The sequence below is a fragment of the Mastigoproctus giganteus genome, chromosome 2, assembly GCF_048544385.1.
Source record: "Mastigoproctus giganteus isolate SK-2022 chromosome 2, ASM4854438v1, whole genome shotgun sequence".
NCBI classification, from domain to species: Eukaryota; Metazoa; Arthropoda; class Arachnida; order Uropygi; family Thelyphonidae; genus Mastigoproctus; species Mastigoproctus giganteus.
The window spans coordinates 67,811,797-67,826,090 of record NC_143576.1 but is presented as its reverse complement, the minus strand read 5'-3'; the positions used below and the strand labels follow the sequence as shown (position 1 = coordinate 67,826,090).

Here is a 14,294-nt window from a genome sequence, read left to right as displayed (position 1 = left end):
GTAATTTCGCAATGGCAGTCCAGTCTACGCAGGGTCCGAAGGGAGGAAGTTGTTCTTGCTCGGCTCCGCATAGGTCATAGTCATCTAACACATTCCTATTTGCTGAGGGCGGATGACCCACCTATGTGCAAGATTTGTAATGTTATTTTAACCGTCAATCATATCTTTATAGAATTTCCTGTTTTTATACAAGCACAACGCTTGTGTTTTACTGCTTTTAATAATTTGACTGAACCATTTACACTCAGTCAGATAATAAGTGACAGAGACAATATGTCCGACGTTTTTAACTTTTTAGATTCTATTAATTTGTATACAAAGATCTAAGTTTAATTGTTTATATGCTTTTACTGTATACCTTTTTTACATAATTGTTAATTGCTTGACGTGGTAGCCTACTCTACCAAAATGCTTTGTAGCATTTTAAATTTGACTTGGAGCATTATGGCCTTAGTTGCCAATGCGCCATTAAAAAACCAAACCAAACCAAATTTTTTTTAGCAGAAATTAAAAATTTTAAAATTCTCAAATCGAAGGAAATGGTTGTCAAAAAAATTGCCTGAGAATTCTTTAGGGAAGAGACAGAAGGTTATCAGATTCTAACAGGGAGCTAAATGATTTTGTGATAATTGAGTGGAAAGTGGAAGAAATTGTTGAATCCAAACAAAGGCACCTGAGGTGGATGAGATTTATTCAGTTATATTAAGGGAGGAAGCAAAGTAGGTAAGCAAACTCTTAGCCATAATTATGAGATCATCTTTAGATTCAGGGAAGGTCCCCATTGACTGGAGATGTTCAAATTTATCTCCAATTCATAAAGGTTCACTGGTTAAAGAAGTATCAGGACCATCTAGATACGAGTGCAAATATATTGCAGTTGACAGCACATATTTCTTAAAACATTCACCACTTCTTATATTTGCAAAGGTCCTTTATTTATGCCTTGGGATGGTTCTCTTGAGGTACTTCTCTGGGGGTGCTGAAACAAGTAAGCAGTGCTTTTTAGTAAATGGATTTCATCTGTGGAGAATCATCAATGATTCTCCACAGATGAAAGCCAGCATTACTTGGAATCAACAGGTGCCAAGTAATGCTGGCATCTGTTGATTATAGCATTCTAACATTGACAGATGACATATAATGAGCTGATTCAATGCCATCAGCTTCAACATACTATCAATCCATGTTCCTTTTCAGTCCAGATGTAGCAAGCTGTGAATCCATTATTATAATCCTTTAAGGTAAAATTTAAAAAAAAATTTTTTTTTTTTTTTTTATCAATAGACACTTAGGGTGTGGGTGGGTGTGTGTCTGTGTGTGTGTTTTAACCAAACTAAAGAATTAAAATTCAGCAAGCATAATCTTCAAAAAATTTTATCTTTTCTTGTGTAAAATACTAAACCAGATAAAATAAGTTCAACATATGGAACTGTGAACCAAGTATACAGCTTTTATAGCACTCTCTAGACACTGCAACTGACATTGCAAAATCTCATCCATAAGGCCATAGTCGATGACTCAGTCAGTGTGCTGATATTGCTCGGTTTATTTTGTGTACTTTTCCTTTTACAGTACTTATTTATTGACTACAATTCAATGGACACATTTGCATTGAGGCAAATAAATGTTCATCAAATCAGGTACAAAAATTGATGTTCGTTTTGATGCAAGTTTGCATTCTGGCAGCAAATGTGTTAAGGGACAATCTTGTCTAACCAACTTGATTGGATACTATGATGCAGTAACAAAGGAAATGGATGCAAAAAATAATTTTGGCATTATATACAGTTGGTCGTCGACTTACGACCGACTTCTGTTCTGACTGACAGGTCGTAAGTCGATCTGGTCGTATGTCGGCCATATATTTATTAACAGTATTTTTTAACCTTTCTAATCTTTTTATCATCTTTATAATTTATTTTTATAATCTTTTAAATTTTTATCATCTTTTATTTTTCATTTTAAATACAGTAATGTTTTCATCTTTTATTTAGCGATACTGTACATACCTTCGTTTCTACGCCTAGTCGCGGCCGGTCGTAAGTCACATAGGTCGTAAGTCGACGACCAAGTGTACTTAGATTTCTGACACTGTTCCTCAAAGACTACTGTATAAATTGGAGCAGTGTGGCATAAGGGACAAGTTACTGCTATGGATAAAGGGATGGTTGAATGGGAGAAGACAGAGAGTGGTTATCAGTGGACATTGCTCTTCTTGTACTAATGTTATTAATTGAGCTCCTCAGGATTTACTATTGAGCCCATTGTTGTTTTCTGCATTTATTAATGATATTTATGAAGGTATATCATGCGGGGGAAACAAAGGTTGGACACTGCTTTTCATTTAATCAACTCGTGCTACTGCAACATGAATTAATATACCAGCTGTATGGTACTACACTCAGGGTAGTGGAAAACGAAAAAGACCTGGGGTAATTCTACAGTCAGATATGAAGTTCTCTGAGCAGTGCAAACAGGCTACCAGGACAGTTCATGGTGTTTTGTGAAAGATATACAGGAATTTTGCCATCCCAGTAAAGGATACTTCTAAACTTCTCCACTAATGATGGTGTCCCCCCACGGTTCAGTTCTTTTCCCCCACTCTTTTATAATTGATGGCACATTGCATTCCACTTTGCATTTTGAGAAACCTTGCCCTGCTCAATCAGTTTCAACTTCTTGAATATCTGCTACCAATTCCTTAAATGCCGATCTCCAGGTAATTCTCCAGTGGGACAAAGACAACTTAGTTGACAACTTAGTATTTCAGTCCTAAAACTCGGTCTTGTGTTATATCTTGCAAAAAGGATTCTTCTGCTCCTATGCTTATCTTTGGGGATACTCCGATTTCTAGGCAAAATGATATATCTCTTTTGGGGATTATCCTGATTTCTAATCTCTCTCTCTCTCTCTCTTGGCAAAAGCACATTACAAATATTGCTTCCTCTGTATCTAAAAAACTTGGTTTTCTCTTTCGTTCTCTCGGCATTACTTTTCTTCTAGACAGTTTGTTTATTTATTTGGTTTTTAGCAACTAGCATTAGCATTTTAGCATTAGTAGAGGCATTTGATGCAAGAAAGCAAGCTTATGCAGCATCAGCCAAAAAAAAAAAAAAAACACTTCCACTTCACCCCTCTGTTCGTTCAAAATACCTGTCCAGCTGAGCCTTAAACTTATTTAGGCTATCAACTTCCACGACAAGGGATGCAAGTCTGTTCCACCAACCAACCAACTACTCGCTGGCTAAAGGCAAATTTCCGCACGTCTATCCTACATCTGTCTTTCCTCAATTTGAATTTATGCCCTCTCAGGTGATTATTCTGAGCGAGAGGAAGAATCCCATCAGCATTGAACATACTCAAACCATTCAATGCTTTATACACCTCTATCAGATCACCTCGCTGGTGCCTAGTCTCCAGACACTGTAATTTGCAAAACTTAAGCCTTTCTTCGTAAGAGCACCACTTTGTTCCATTCACTAATCTTGTTGCCCTTCTCTGTACTCGTTCCAGCAGCTCTACATCCTTCTTGAAATGAGGCCTCCAGACCTGTATACAGTACTCTAGATGCGGCCTGACCATTGCCTTATATAAGGGAATAATCACCTCCTTATCCCTGCTAGAAAAATTCCTATATATCATTGACAATACACCATGAGCTACTCTTGCAGCCCGTCTGCACTGCTCAGAGAACTTCATATCTGCCTGCACAACCACCCCCCAGGTCCCTTTCATTCTCTACCACTGTCAGTGTAGTACCACAGAGTTGATACGTTGCTCTGGGGTTGCTGTTTCCCATGTGTAGTACTTTACATTTGTCAATGTTAAACTTCATTTGCCTCCTCTCAGCCCATCTGCTCAACCTTTCCAGATCCTGTTGCAGCAGCATAGTGTCAGTAGTGTCCTTGACAACCCTGCCTACCTTTGTATCGTCTGCAAACTTCGACATTAAGCTTGATATACCATCATCAATATCATTTATGAATACAGAAAACAATAATGGACCCAACACTGAGCCCTGAGGGACTCCACTAATAACATTAGTCCACGATGAGCAGTGTCCATTGATTACCACTCTCTGTCTTCTCCCCCTCAGCCACCCCTTTATCTACAGCAGCAATTTGCCTCCAATGTCAGACTGCTCCAATTTGTGCAGCAGTCTTCCATGTGCAACAGTATCAAAAGCCTTTCTAAGATCCAAGTATATAATATCAAAGTTATTCCCTTCATCCAGTTCCTTTGTGACTGCATCATAGTATCCAATCAAATTGGTCAGACAAGACTTCCCCTTAAAAAAACCATGCTGTGTCCGAGCTATAACTGAAGTCTTGTCTAAATGATCCTGCAATGCTTCTTTAACTAGTGCCTCCATTAATTTTCCTGGAACAGAAGTTAAACTCACAGGTCTATAATTGCTTGTGTCAGCCTTTGATCCTCCTTTGTGAATTGGGGTCACATTTGCACATCTCCAGTCTCCGGGTACCTCCCCTGAGTCCAAGGAAGCTCTCATAATTATGGCTAAGGGTTTGCTTACTTCCTCTGCTGCCTCCTTCAATATAACTGGATAAATCCCATCCACCCCAGGTGCCTTTCTTGTGTTTATCTTCAACAGTTTCTCCTCCACTTTACTCTCAGTTATTACAAGATTCTCTAGCTTACTGCTAGAGTTGAATACACCCCTGGCTTTCCCCTCGCTAAATAACTCCTCATGTGTGAATGTCGATGCAAAATATTCATTTTGTTGATGATCCTACCTGAGCAGGATCATCAACAGTTGACCCATCGATATCAAGTAGACCAATCTGATTCATCCCCTTCCTTCTAGAGTTTACATAAGTAAAGAACTCTTTGCTGTTTTTCTTTGCATCCCTTGCCAAAGATTTCTTCTACTCTGCCTTTGCCTGCCTAACCTCCTTTGTAACTTGGTTACAGATCAACTTGTATCTATCATAGGCTTCTGTGTCATGTGTTAATTTGTATGTATCCCATGCATGTTTCTTCTCTGCCATATGCCTCATCAGTTCATCTGACATCCATTTAGGCCTAAACCTTGAACAATATTTCTTAGTTGGTATGTAAAGCCTAGTAGCTTCCAAGATAAGTTCTTTGAATGCTTCCCATTTTGCATTTGCTGTTGGTAACATCATCAGTTGGTCCCACTGTATAGAATTTAAATACTGTCTCAGTCCATCGTAGTCGCCTTTACGAAAGCAATAACCCTTCCCTTTACCCCTAATGGTAGTTACCTCTTTGAGTAAATCCCACTTCAGCACACTGTGATCACTGCCACCTAGTGGTTCATTTATCTGCAGATTCTTAATGCATGAAGAATCACTGCTGATAATCAAATCAAGAGTATTCCTCCCTCTAGTTGCCTCCCGAACATGCTGATGTAGAAAACAATCATCCAATAAATCCACAAAAGCCTTGCTAGTGTGTGAGTGACCAGCCCCAAACTCCAGTCAATATCTGGGAAATTAAAATCTCCCATTATAAGACTCTCTGATTTACTGGCCCACTCTATTTCCCTGTGCAGTTTCTTATTATACTCATCAGAGCCATTAGGCCTATAGCACACTCCTACTCTCAATTTTGATCTCCCAATGCTTATGTCACACCAAACTGACTCGATACGGCACTGTCCAGCGATGTCCACTGGCTTCACTTCCTTGGATTTTATGTATTTCTTAACTAATAGCATAACCCACACAAAGACATCCCCCATGGCAATATCATGTCCCGTACCTGAATGCTCCACAAACATCATGCAAGCTGTGCATTTTAGAAGGCTATGATTCAGAAGGCAACTGCCCCCCTCAGTTCTCCTCTGAGCCACAGCACTTCCATTAGCTTGAGCCTTTTGTTTTGCTGCTCTGGTCTGAGTCATGATTACTTTTAATTTAAATAAAATTTCAGTTTCTGTTTATAACCCTAACTTATCTCCCAACACGGTTATAATGGTATATATATTTTTTAGGGTCAAGTATTAACTATCTCCGAGTTCCCTTTATATAACTTCCGTATCAGTTATTTATTAATTAATTATGTTATGTTTGTAATCTAAGTTGGTATATGTATTTAGTTATGTTTGTTTGTTATTTGGTTTTTAGGAGCATTAGCAACTAAGGCCATATTGCTCCGGGATATGCGGTGGTCATTTCCCTGACCTTTCCGCATCCTCCGTATTTGGTGGTGACGGGCTTGAACCACGGTCTAATCAAGAAGCGTGTGCTATGCACTGCTGCTCCTTCCCACCTGGCTACGGAGTCGCCCAAAAGTGTATTTAGTTAAAGTGCAATTTAAATGCCAACGAAGTTCAACAAGTTTAATAGATTTTACCGATCGCTGAAAATATTATAACCTATACTATACTAACGCTATCTAGGTTCGATATATAACGATCGTATGACAAAGACCAAGGCAGGAATTTACGAACAGTAATCTGTGGACACTTAAGTATTAATTGACTTTCAAATCTCGCTGTCTCGATTCAGAATAAACTAACGATCCTTACTAGGTCTATAAGCTACTTACAAAAAATAATTTGTTGTAAAAAATATTCAATAAGCGGCTAAATATGGCTAAAAAACTTCTTGTTCAGCGGAGTTGTAACGTGTAACACATGGATTTGATACCCTTACCGATACTTTTATGCAATTACAAGGCCGAGTAAAGAATAAATACACCAGATTAATCAGAAATATCACAAAATAATGCTATACTACTAAATTTAAATCAAAAGTTTTAGAAAAACAATAATTTCAAATCAATAAATAAGAAAAATCCACTTAGCGGCTTTGAACACATCTGGCCCCTACTAGCCTCGTCAGCAGCCTAAGGCCATATTTCTCCGGGGATATGCAGTGGCCATTCCTTGATTTTTCCGCATCCTCCGTATTTGGTGGTCACGGGCTCGAACCCCAGTCTAATCAAGAAGTGTGTGCTACGCACTGCTGCTCCTGCCCATCTGGCTACGGAGGTGTCCTTCTTCTAGACAGCTGTTCACTCTGTTAGAGAGGAGTCATTAATCAATGACTCCTCTCTAACAGAGTCTCTCCACTCTGTCTCATAGACATACTGTTTCTACTGCATGCCTTTTCTACAGATACTTTCTCTTCAGAGCCTTTTAGGTTGATTAGTGTCAGGCACTGTTCTTCTGAATTGGCTTCTATAATTCCCACTCTCCCTCTTTCAAAACAGTCCGAACACATGCCACCACCAGCCAACATCCATTTACTGTCCAACTTCAAACTCACAGAACCAACTTTTCATCTTCCTCCTTTATTCATTCAATTGTCTTTTCAATTTCCAACCCAATGGTACTAAGTACTATAGGTTCTAATACCTCTCGTTTGGGGTTTTCATAAAAAAAAAAAAAACTGTATACAGGGTCTGGAAGCCTCATATTAGGAAGGATGGCGATCTGCTAAAATGGGTGCAGAGAAGAACAACAAGATTGGTAAGGGAAACAAAAGGATGCCCTTACCAAAAATGCTTCTGCCGATTGCAACATCGGGATATGAGACACTTGCGAGGTGGTCTGACAGGGGTATTTAAAGCTTTGAATTGATTGAACAAGCTTGATGCTACTGGCTTTCCTTTGTCTGCTCAGACTAAACTGGTGGCATAAATTCAGATTGAGGAAGAATGGTTACAGAAGCATTCTAGTATCAAGTAATGATGCTGTATAAGCTTTCTTCCTTGCATTATTTCGCTAATACTAATTTAACTCAGAGTACCCTGAATCTTCACATTAATTGCTCTAAAGGTGTTTTTATATATATTAATGCACAAAAAAAAGTTAAGTATTAAAAACAAAAATTTACATATTAATTAATACGTGTAAACATGATAAATTATATTTAGTTTACAATATTTCTGGAAGTGTGGATAATAAAGCTTTTATACAGTATAGTATTATAAATACAATATGCTTTCAAAATGATGGTCTGTGAACAAATATTTTGACCTTCATATTGTTTGCTTTTGTTCCATTTATTATTGATTTCATTATCAGTATTTAAGTAAAATAAAATGAAAATCCATTTCCATAGATTAGAATATTAGTATATTAGAAAAATTCAGTAGAATGTATTTGAACAAATAAATTATTACTCCTTTGGAAATAATTTTCAGTGATATTTATTATAACAAAATGTCAATACAAAATGATTCATGCACCTCTAGTATCAAGTGAAAACTCTCCAGTGACACTGATATTTATCTGTAAATCTAGAATGGAAAGGTAATATTCAAGTATTACCAGTAATATTTATCTATAATGTAAAGGTAGTATTCAAATATATAGTTACATTACATATATTTTATATCAAGCTTGGACACCTTAAGTTTTGCTTGGCTTGATATTTAGTTGGTAGAGAACATGTGCAGTTGTGCATATATACATTTTTGTGTTTGACATTGTGTTTTTGTAGATGATATGCCAGCACTGGTTCATGGAATGAGATTACTGAATCAAGCAGATCCATGTGTTCAGGTCCTTATTCAGGAATCTGGAGAGCATGTATTAGTAACAGCTGGAGAGGTTCATCTTCAACGTTGTCTTGATGACTTAAAAGAAAGGTATTAGTTTGATTTTTTTTTTAAATTAGGTATTGTCTCTTTATTAAAATAGTCATAACCTTTAAGCTTGCACATTGTGCAACTAACAGTCTGCTGTGGTTCTCTTATTGCAATTTATATGGGGGGGGGGGTTTATCCCCTTTTTTAAAAGTTTATAGGCTGCATGATAGCCAATGAAAAAGTAATCCATTCTCTAATCTTAAGCTAAGTGTATGTGGCTGTTGGTGGATAACCATGTATACTTAGCTGTTAAGAACAACAATTTAAAAAAAATTGAAATTGCAAGGTTGTCTCTCTCATGGTATCCCATTCATAATTTGTAGGCCCTTTGCCAGTAGAGAGCAGGACATTATTATCCCTCTGTGCAAGGTGGTGGTGCTAGACTGCATCTGGAATATTGTATTCAGGTGTGGAGAGTGCACCTAAAAAAGAACTTCAGGAAAGGGTTTAGAGAAGGGTTATCAGATTACTGATGAGTGCAACTTGACATGTGCATCAACACAGAGGATATGTTCTGCAAGGTTTGATAACTCTACATCTGAATGGAGATAACTATACAGCTTAGTCTGTTCTTCCTCAGATGAGACAAGTACCAGAGGGCACGAGTAAAAAATCTCATGGAATAACAAAAGTTTGTTACACATATCTTCTTCACACGTGCATAAACTTGCACTCTTGTAGTTCATCTTTCCTCTGTAGGCAGTAGGTTGTAAAACTCTGGAATAAGTTGCTTCCCAGAGTGTGAGAGGTGGTGAATCTAGCTCAATTCAAAATAGAACTGGATAATTACCTTGAGAGAATAGTATGGATATGGTTTTATTTCTTTAGCTGATGCAGAAAAGAAGTCCACTTCCTTGTATCATTTAGCTTTACTAATTATTTATTATTATTTAAAAAGCCTAAATAAAAACCTTCATATGATGATGAGTGCTATAAGTAAGAATACTTGGTGTTTTCCTGTCATAAAATGTTGTAAGCAATTCAGGTGGGAGTACATTGGTATTCATAAGACAGAAAATCCAGCTATTAGCAGAGAATGTGTACAAGTGCTAGTTCTATTGGCTCTATGGAAAAAGTTATGCAGAATCATTTACACATGCGAGAGAGAATCTTTATCACAACAAGAGGAAAATTGCTGTAAACAAGAATAATCTATTTACATTTAGAGCATTTATGAATGGAGACCTGAGTAGTAATTATGTGATTATTGGGTTACTGGTAGGGCATTCCCAACCTTCCACAGCCTCATGGCACTCTGTGCCCTGCTGGCTGCTGAAGGTTGGGACTGGAAGTTGCAAACAGTGAAAGAAACTCTGCAGTTTCTGAGACTGAGAAACTTGTGGCAACAACGCACAACAAAGACCCACGAATTAGTGAATGTGTGTGAACAAATGATTGGAGATGCAGAAGGATCCCCATAATGATGAGGAACCTCCAGCCTCTGATTCCACCTCAGCTAATCCATACTGGGGAAACTAAACTTGATCTTGACATTCTGAGGATGTTTGGTTTAGGCTGACAGCCACTCCTTAGGTGTGGTAATAAATTATTCCACCCAACCCATTCCTGGAGGATTAGCCCTCCCCTCCTTCTTGCTGACACCCCTACTTTATGCGTGAGATAAAATGTTTCTATATCTTCACTTCTGTTGTGATATAGGTGATATATACCTGAATCCATGCCAACACACACACACACACATGATGCAGAACATACAATTACACTCAGATTATTTGTATATGTACACAACAGCATGAAATGCAATAGTACTGCCTCCCCATCTGTCTATCCCTACTCATCCAACCAACCTTAAGGTTGTTCTTGATGTTCAGGATTTTCTTTGTAAGTTACAGTAGACTTTCAAAATAATGGCACCTTCGGGGATTCAAGATGCCATTATTTCGATTTTTCCATTATCTAGAAAATTTTATTTTAAATATATTTAATGCAAAAATATTAGGCTAAAAAATAAAAAGAGAGATTAAGAATGCAGTTTTATTAACTGCACATAAAAAACAAACATGTTAATGATCCAGTATTATACTCTGCCATTAATACACTCCTACGTAGGAGATATAAAAATAGAAAACAGAACGGGTGTTCTGTTTTCTATTTTTATATCGTTTGTCACTAAGCTTTAATGTTCTTAATTATTCTTCTTTTCTTCTCTGTATGAGGTTTATTAACATTAGGAGCCATAGTGAGGGGTTTTTAGTTTAAAATAAATGTAAAACAGCGTATAATCTGTGATATCTGTACAGAATTCACTTTCAGCTTTGCGAACTTAAACAATTACAGTAATCACGTGACTTGCCGCTTTATTTTTTTGGCACCAATCTCAATGTGCTGTTATTTGGGGTTTGACAGTGTACTGTATTATGATCCTCCTCACTATCACCAATTGCTTTTCTTTCAAACTTGGTCTGAAACCCCAGGACCTGTCTACTATCCCTGTTGTCAACTTCTAAATCTTTTTTTGGGGGGGGGGGAAGCCCAGATAAAGGATATACCTGGTGTTCCCAGCTCCTCATGCCACAGATAGAAGTCAGAAAGCTTCCAGCCCAATTGATATCAGATTGCCGGTTGCAAAGTGACTAAACGTGCAGTATAATCAGCTGTGATATTAACACAACACACATCTGTCTAAGCAAAATGCGAATCAGAGACAACAGTGGGGTATGAGCAAACCCTTAGTAACTGTCTCGATCATGGGTCCCCAAACTTATTGGAGTCACGGCCCCTTAATGAAATCCTTTATACTTCATCGACCCCAACCATTTAATAAAAATAACAATATTTTAAGGACTGTTTTTGAATTTAATCGCAGTAAAGAGGGTGCATTTCTTAATTTAAATCGAAAAATGTAGGAAACATTTAATAAAGCTCTAAATGGGGTGTGATTTGTGATGTATATATTATTTTAATTTAAAAATTTACTTTTGAAGTCTCCATTTTTTTCTAAGCTCTTTTCATTTTTTTGAAATTTATTGCATTTTTTTTTTCTGAATTCCTCTGTAAAAATAAGGCGCCTCCGTAGCCAGGTGGGCAGGAGCAGCAGTGCGTAGCACACGCTTCTTGATTAGACCGGGATTCGAGCCCGTGCCCACCAAATACAGAGGATGCAAAAAGATCAAGGAATGACCACCACATATCCCTGGAGCAATATGGCATTAGCTGCTAATGCTCCTAAAAACCAAACAACACACCGTAAAAATAAAACATTAAAAATAAATTAACATATTCTTCATTGAATTTTATATATCATATTAAATATTATATTTATTGAACATCATTAATGCAAAGGATTAATGATGTTGATGGGTTTTAATGAGCTCGTTAATATTGAGTTTGTGAGTTTTAATCTTAACTCATCAAGTCACATAAATGGCATTTTGTTAAAATGCCATTTATGTCTAAAACTGGCTTAAACCATGCAAGTGTTCAGAAACGCAAGTAAAAAAACATACACATCAATAAATTCATTGTTTAAGTAACCTGGTTTAACCCTCCATTTTCGATATTTATATCAAATGGCTTAATGATCCGATCAGGTACATTCATTTCTTCCTAGTCCTTGAAATATATTTTAAAGTCTTCCCTTGATTTTTCAAGATACTTTATGTATATCTCCAAATGACAATCTGAAAGTTTTTTACCTCCTCCTTCCAATTGTTTTAAGTTTGAAAAATACTGAAAATCTCTGCATGCCAATGAAGAACTATGTATGCCTATCTTGACTTAGAACCCTAATAGAATTGTGCGGGCTTGAATGATGGTAACATCTTTACCTTGGAGTCGGTTCTGTACTTCATTAAATTTTGAATACAGGTCTTTCATTAAATTTTGAATACAGGTCTGCCAAATAGAACAGATGGTTCTTACACTTTTTCAACTTTTCACATAATGATGGATTTATGCCCGTAAGAAGCTCCAAAGTTGTGTCATACAAATCAACAAGTCTTTGCAAACTATCACCTCTTGACAGCCACTTTACTTTGGTATGCAAAAGTAATTGGTTGAATGTTTCATTTTTTTCGCATAACATGGCAAACAGATGTGAATTAATGGATGCGCTTTGATTTTATTAATTGATCTGATACACACTTTTAGGACATCATGCAGCTTACACTGAGTTTCTTTGCTACAGATGGTGTCTATGTAACATACACTGAATGGTGTACTTCCGGAACCTTTTCTTTGAGAAGGCCAGTAAATCCTCTATAACAACCAACCATTGCTGGTGCATCATCAGTAGCCACTGCAGTTATATTGTTGAGGGAAACATTGCTTTTCTTAAAGTACTCTTCCAAACATTGTAGCGCCTCCGTAGCCAGGTGGGAAGGAGCAGCAGTGCGTAGCACACGCTTCTTGATTAGACCGGGGTTCGAGCCCGTCACCACCAAATACGGAGGATGCGGAAAGGTCAGGGAATGACCACCGCATATTGCCGGAGCAATATGGCCTTAGTTGCTAATGCTCCTAAAAACCAAATAACAAACAAACAAACCAAACATTTGTAAAATTGTCTAACCTTTTCCATAAACTTTCATATACTTAGCAAATAAAAACTTGTCAACAATACATTTTTTGCTTTGGCTATAATACCTAACATAGGTCATTAGAATATTTGAACTGCCAAAAGTTGACTCATCAAGTTGGATGGAGAATTTGCAATTTTGAAGCTCAGACACCAAGGTTTTCTCCACATCATCAGCCATCTCAATGTGTCATTGCACTGTATTTGCACTTAATAGCAGGTATTTTAAAACAGGATAGGAATCCTTCATGATCTTTTCAGTCACCTCTTTAATTGCTGGTATTATAATCTCCTCACCAGTGGTATACGCTTTCCTTTATTTGCTATAATAAAAGAGATATTGAATGATGCCTTCAGTCCTCCTTCATTATCAGCATGAGCAGATGCTTGAAAAAATGTATTTAAATTTGGCCAATTTTGAATTTTTTCTTCAGCACCTTAAAAATTTTAAGATCGTAGTTTTTCTTATCAGAATGAATCCATTTAATGTGTTCTTTCATCTTTGAAGGTTTCATAGCATCATTACTAAAAGTCTTTTCACATAAGAGGCATATAGGCATTGTTTCATTGTTAACTGTGGCCACAAATCCAAATTTCAAATAACCTTGTGAATATTGTCAACATTTTTTTCTTATATACTGTGGCTGGCAGCCACTGTATGGTTGTGTTGCTCAATTTATATTTAGAGAAAGTGCAGATGTGAAACATCCTGAAAGAAAGTAATTGGGTTCAATTAAGATTATCTCACAATTTAGTATTCATAGTATAACAATATATAATAGAAAACAAGGTAATGGTAAAGTTCTGGGGGAAACTAATATTAGATGAGTAAATACATTAAAAAATTAAAGAGAATGGGCCTGTGTCACTGGTTTCCATGGTTTAGAAGAAGAGAATACAGCAGAGCCAGTGGAAGCAGTAACTAAAATAAATTTAATAAGTTTTAAGGAGCGAGTTCGTTACCCCGAAAGCTACTTGTCGTGTTAAAACTTATTAAATTTATTTTAGTTACTGCTTCCACTGGCTCTGCTGTATTCTCTTCTTTTAAAAAATTAATTTAAATATTTGATCAATATTTAGTTAATCAAAAATGACTAAATTTTCTCAATATAAGCTATAGACGATTTATATTTTAGTATTAAAACCTTAACTATTTCTTCTATTTCTGGAATTA

General features: G+C 36.8%; 1 protein-coding gene across 1 annotated transcript in view; it reads left to right on the top strand.

Annotated features, from left to right (window-relative positions):
* Positions 1-14,294, top strand: part of LOC150089325 (elongation factor-like GTPase 1) — a 549,838-nt gene that overhangs the window by 269,670 nt on the left and 265,874 nt on the right. Inside the window, exon 19 of the mRNA XM_090389043.1 lies at positions 8,436-8,583. Coding sequence (XP_090245169.1) covers positions 8,436-8,583 — 148 coding nt within the window. The remainder of the gene's footprint in view (positions 1-8,435; positions 8,584-14,294) is intronic.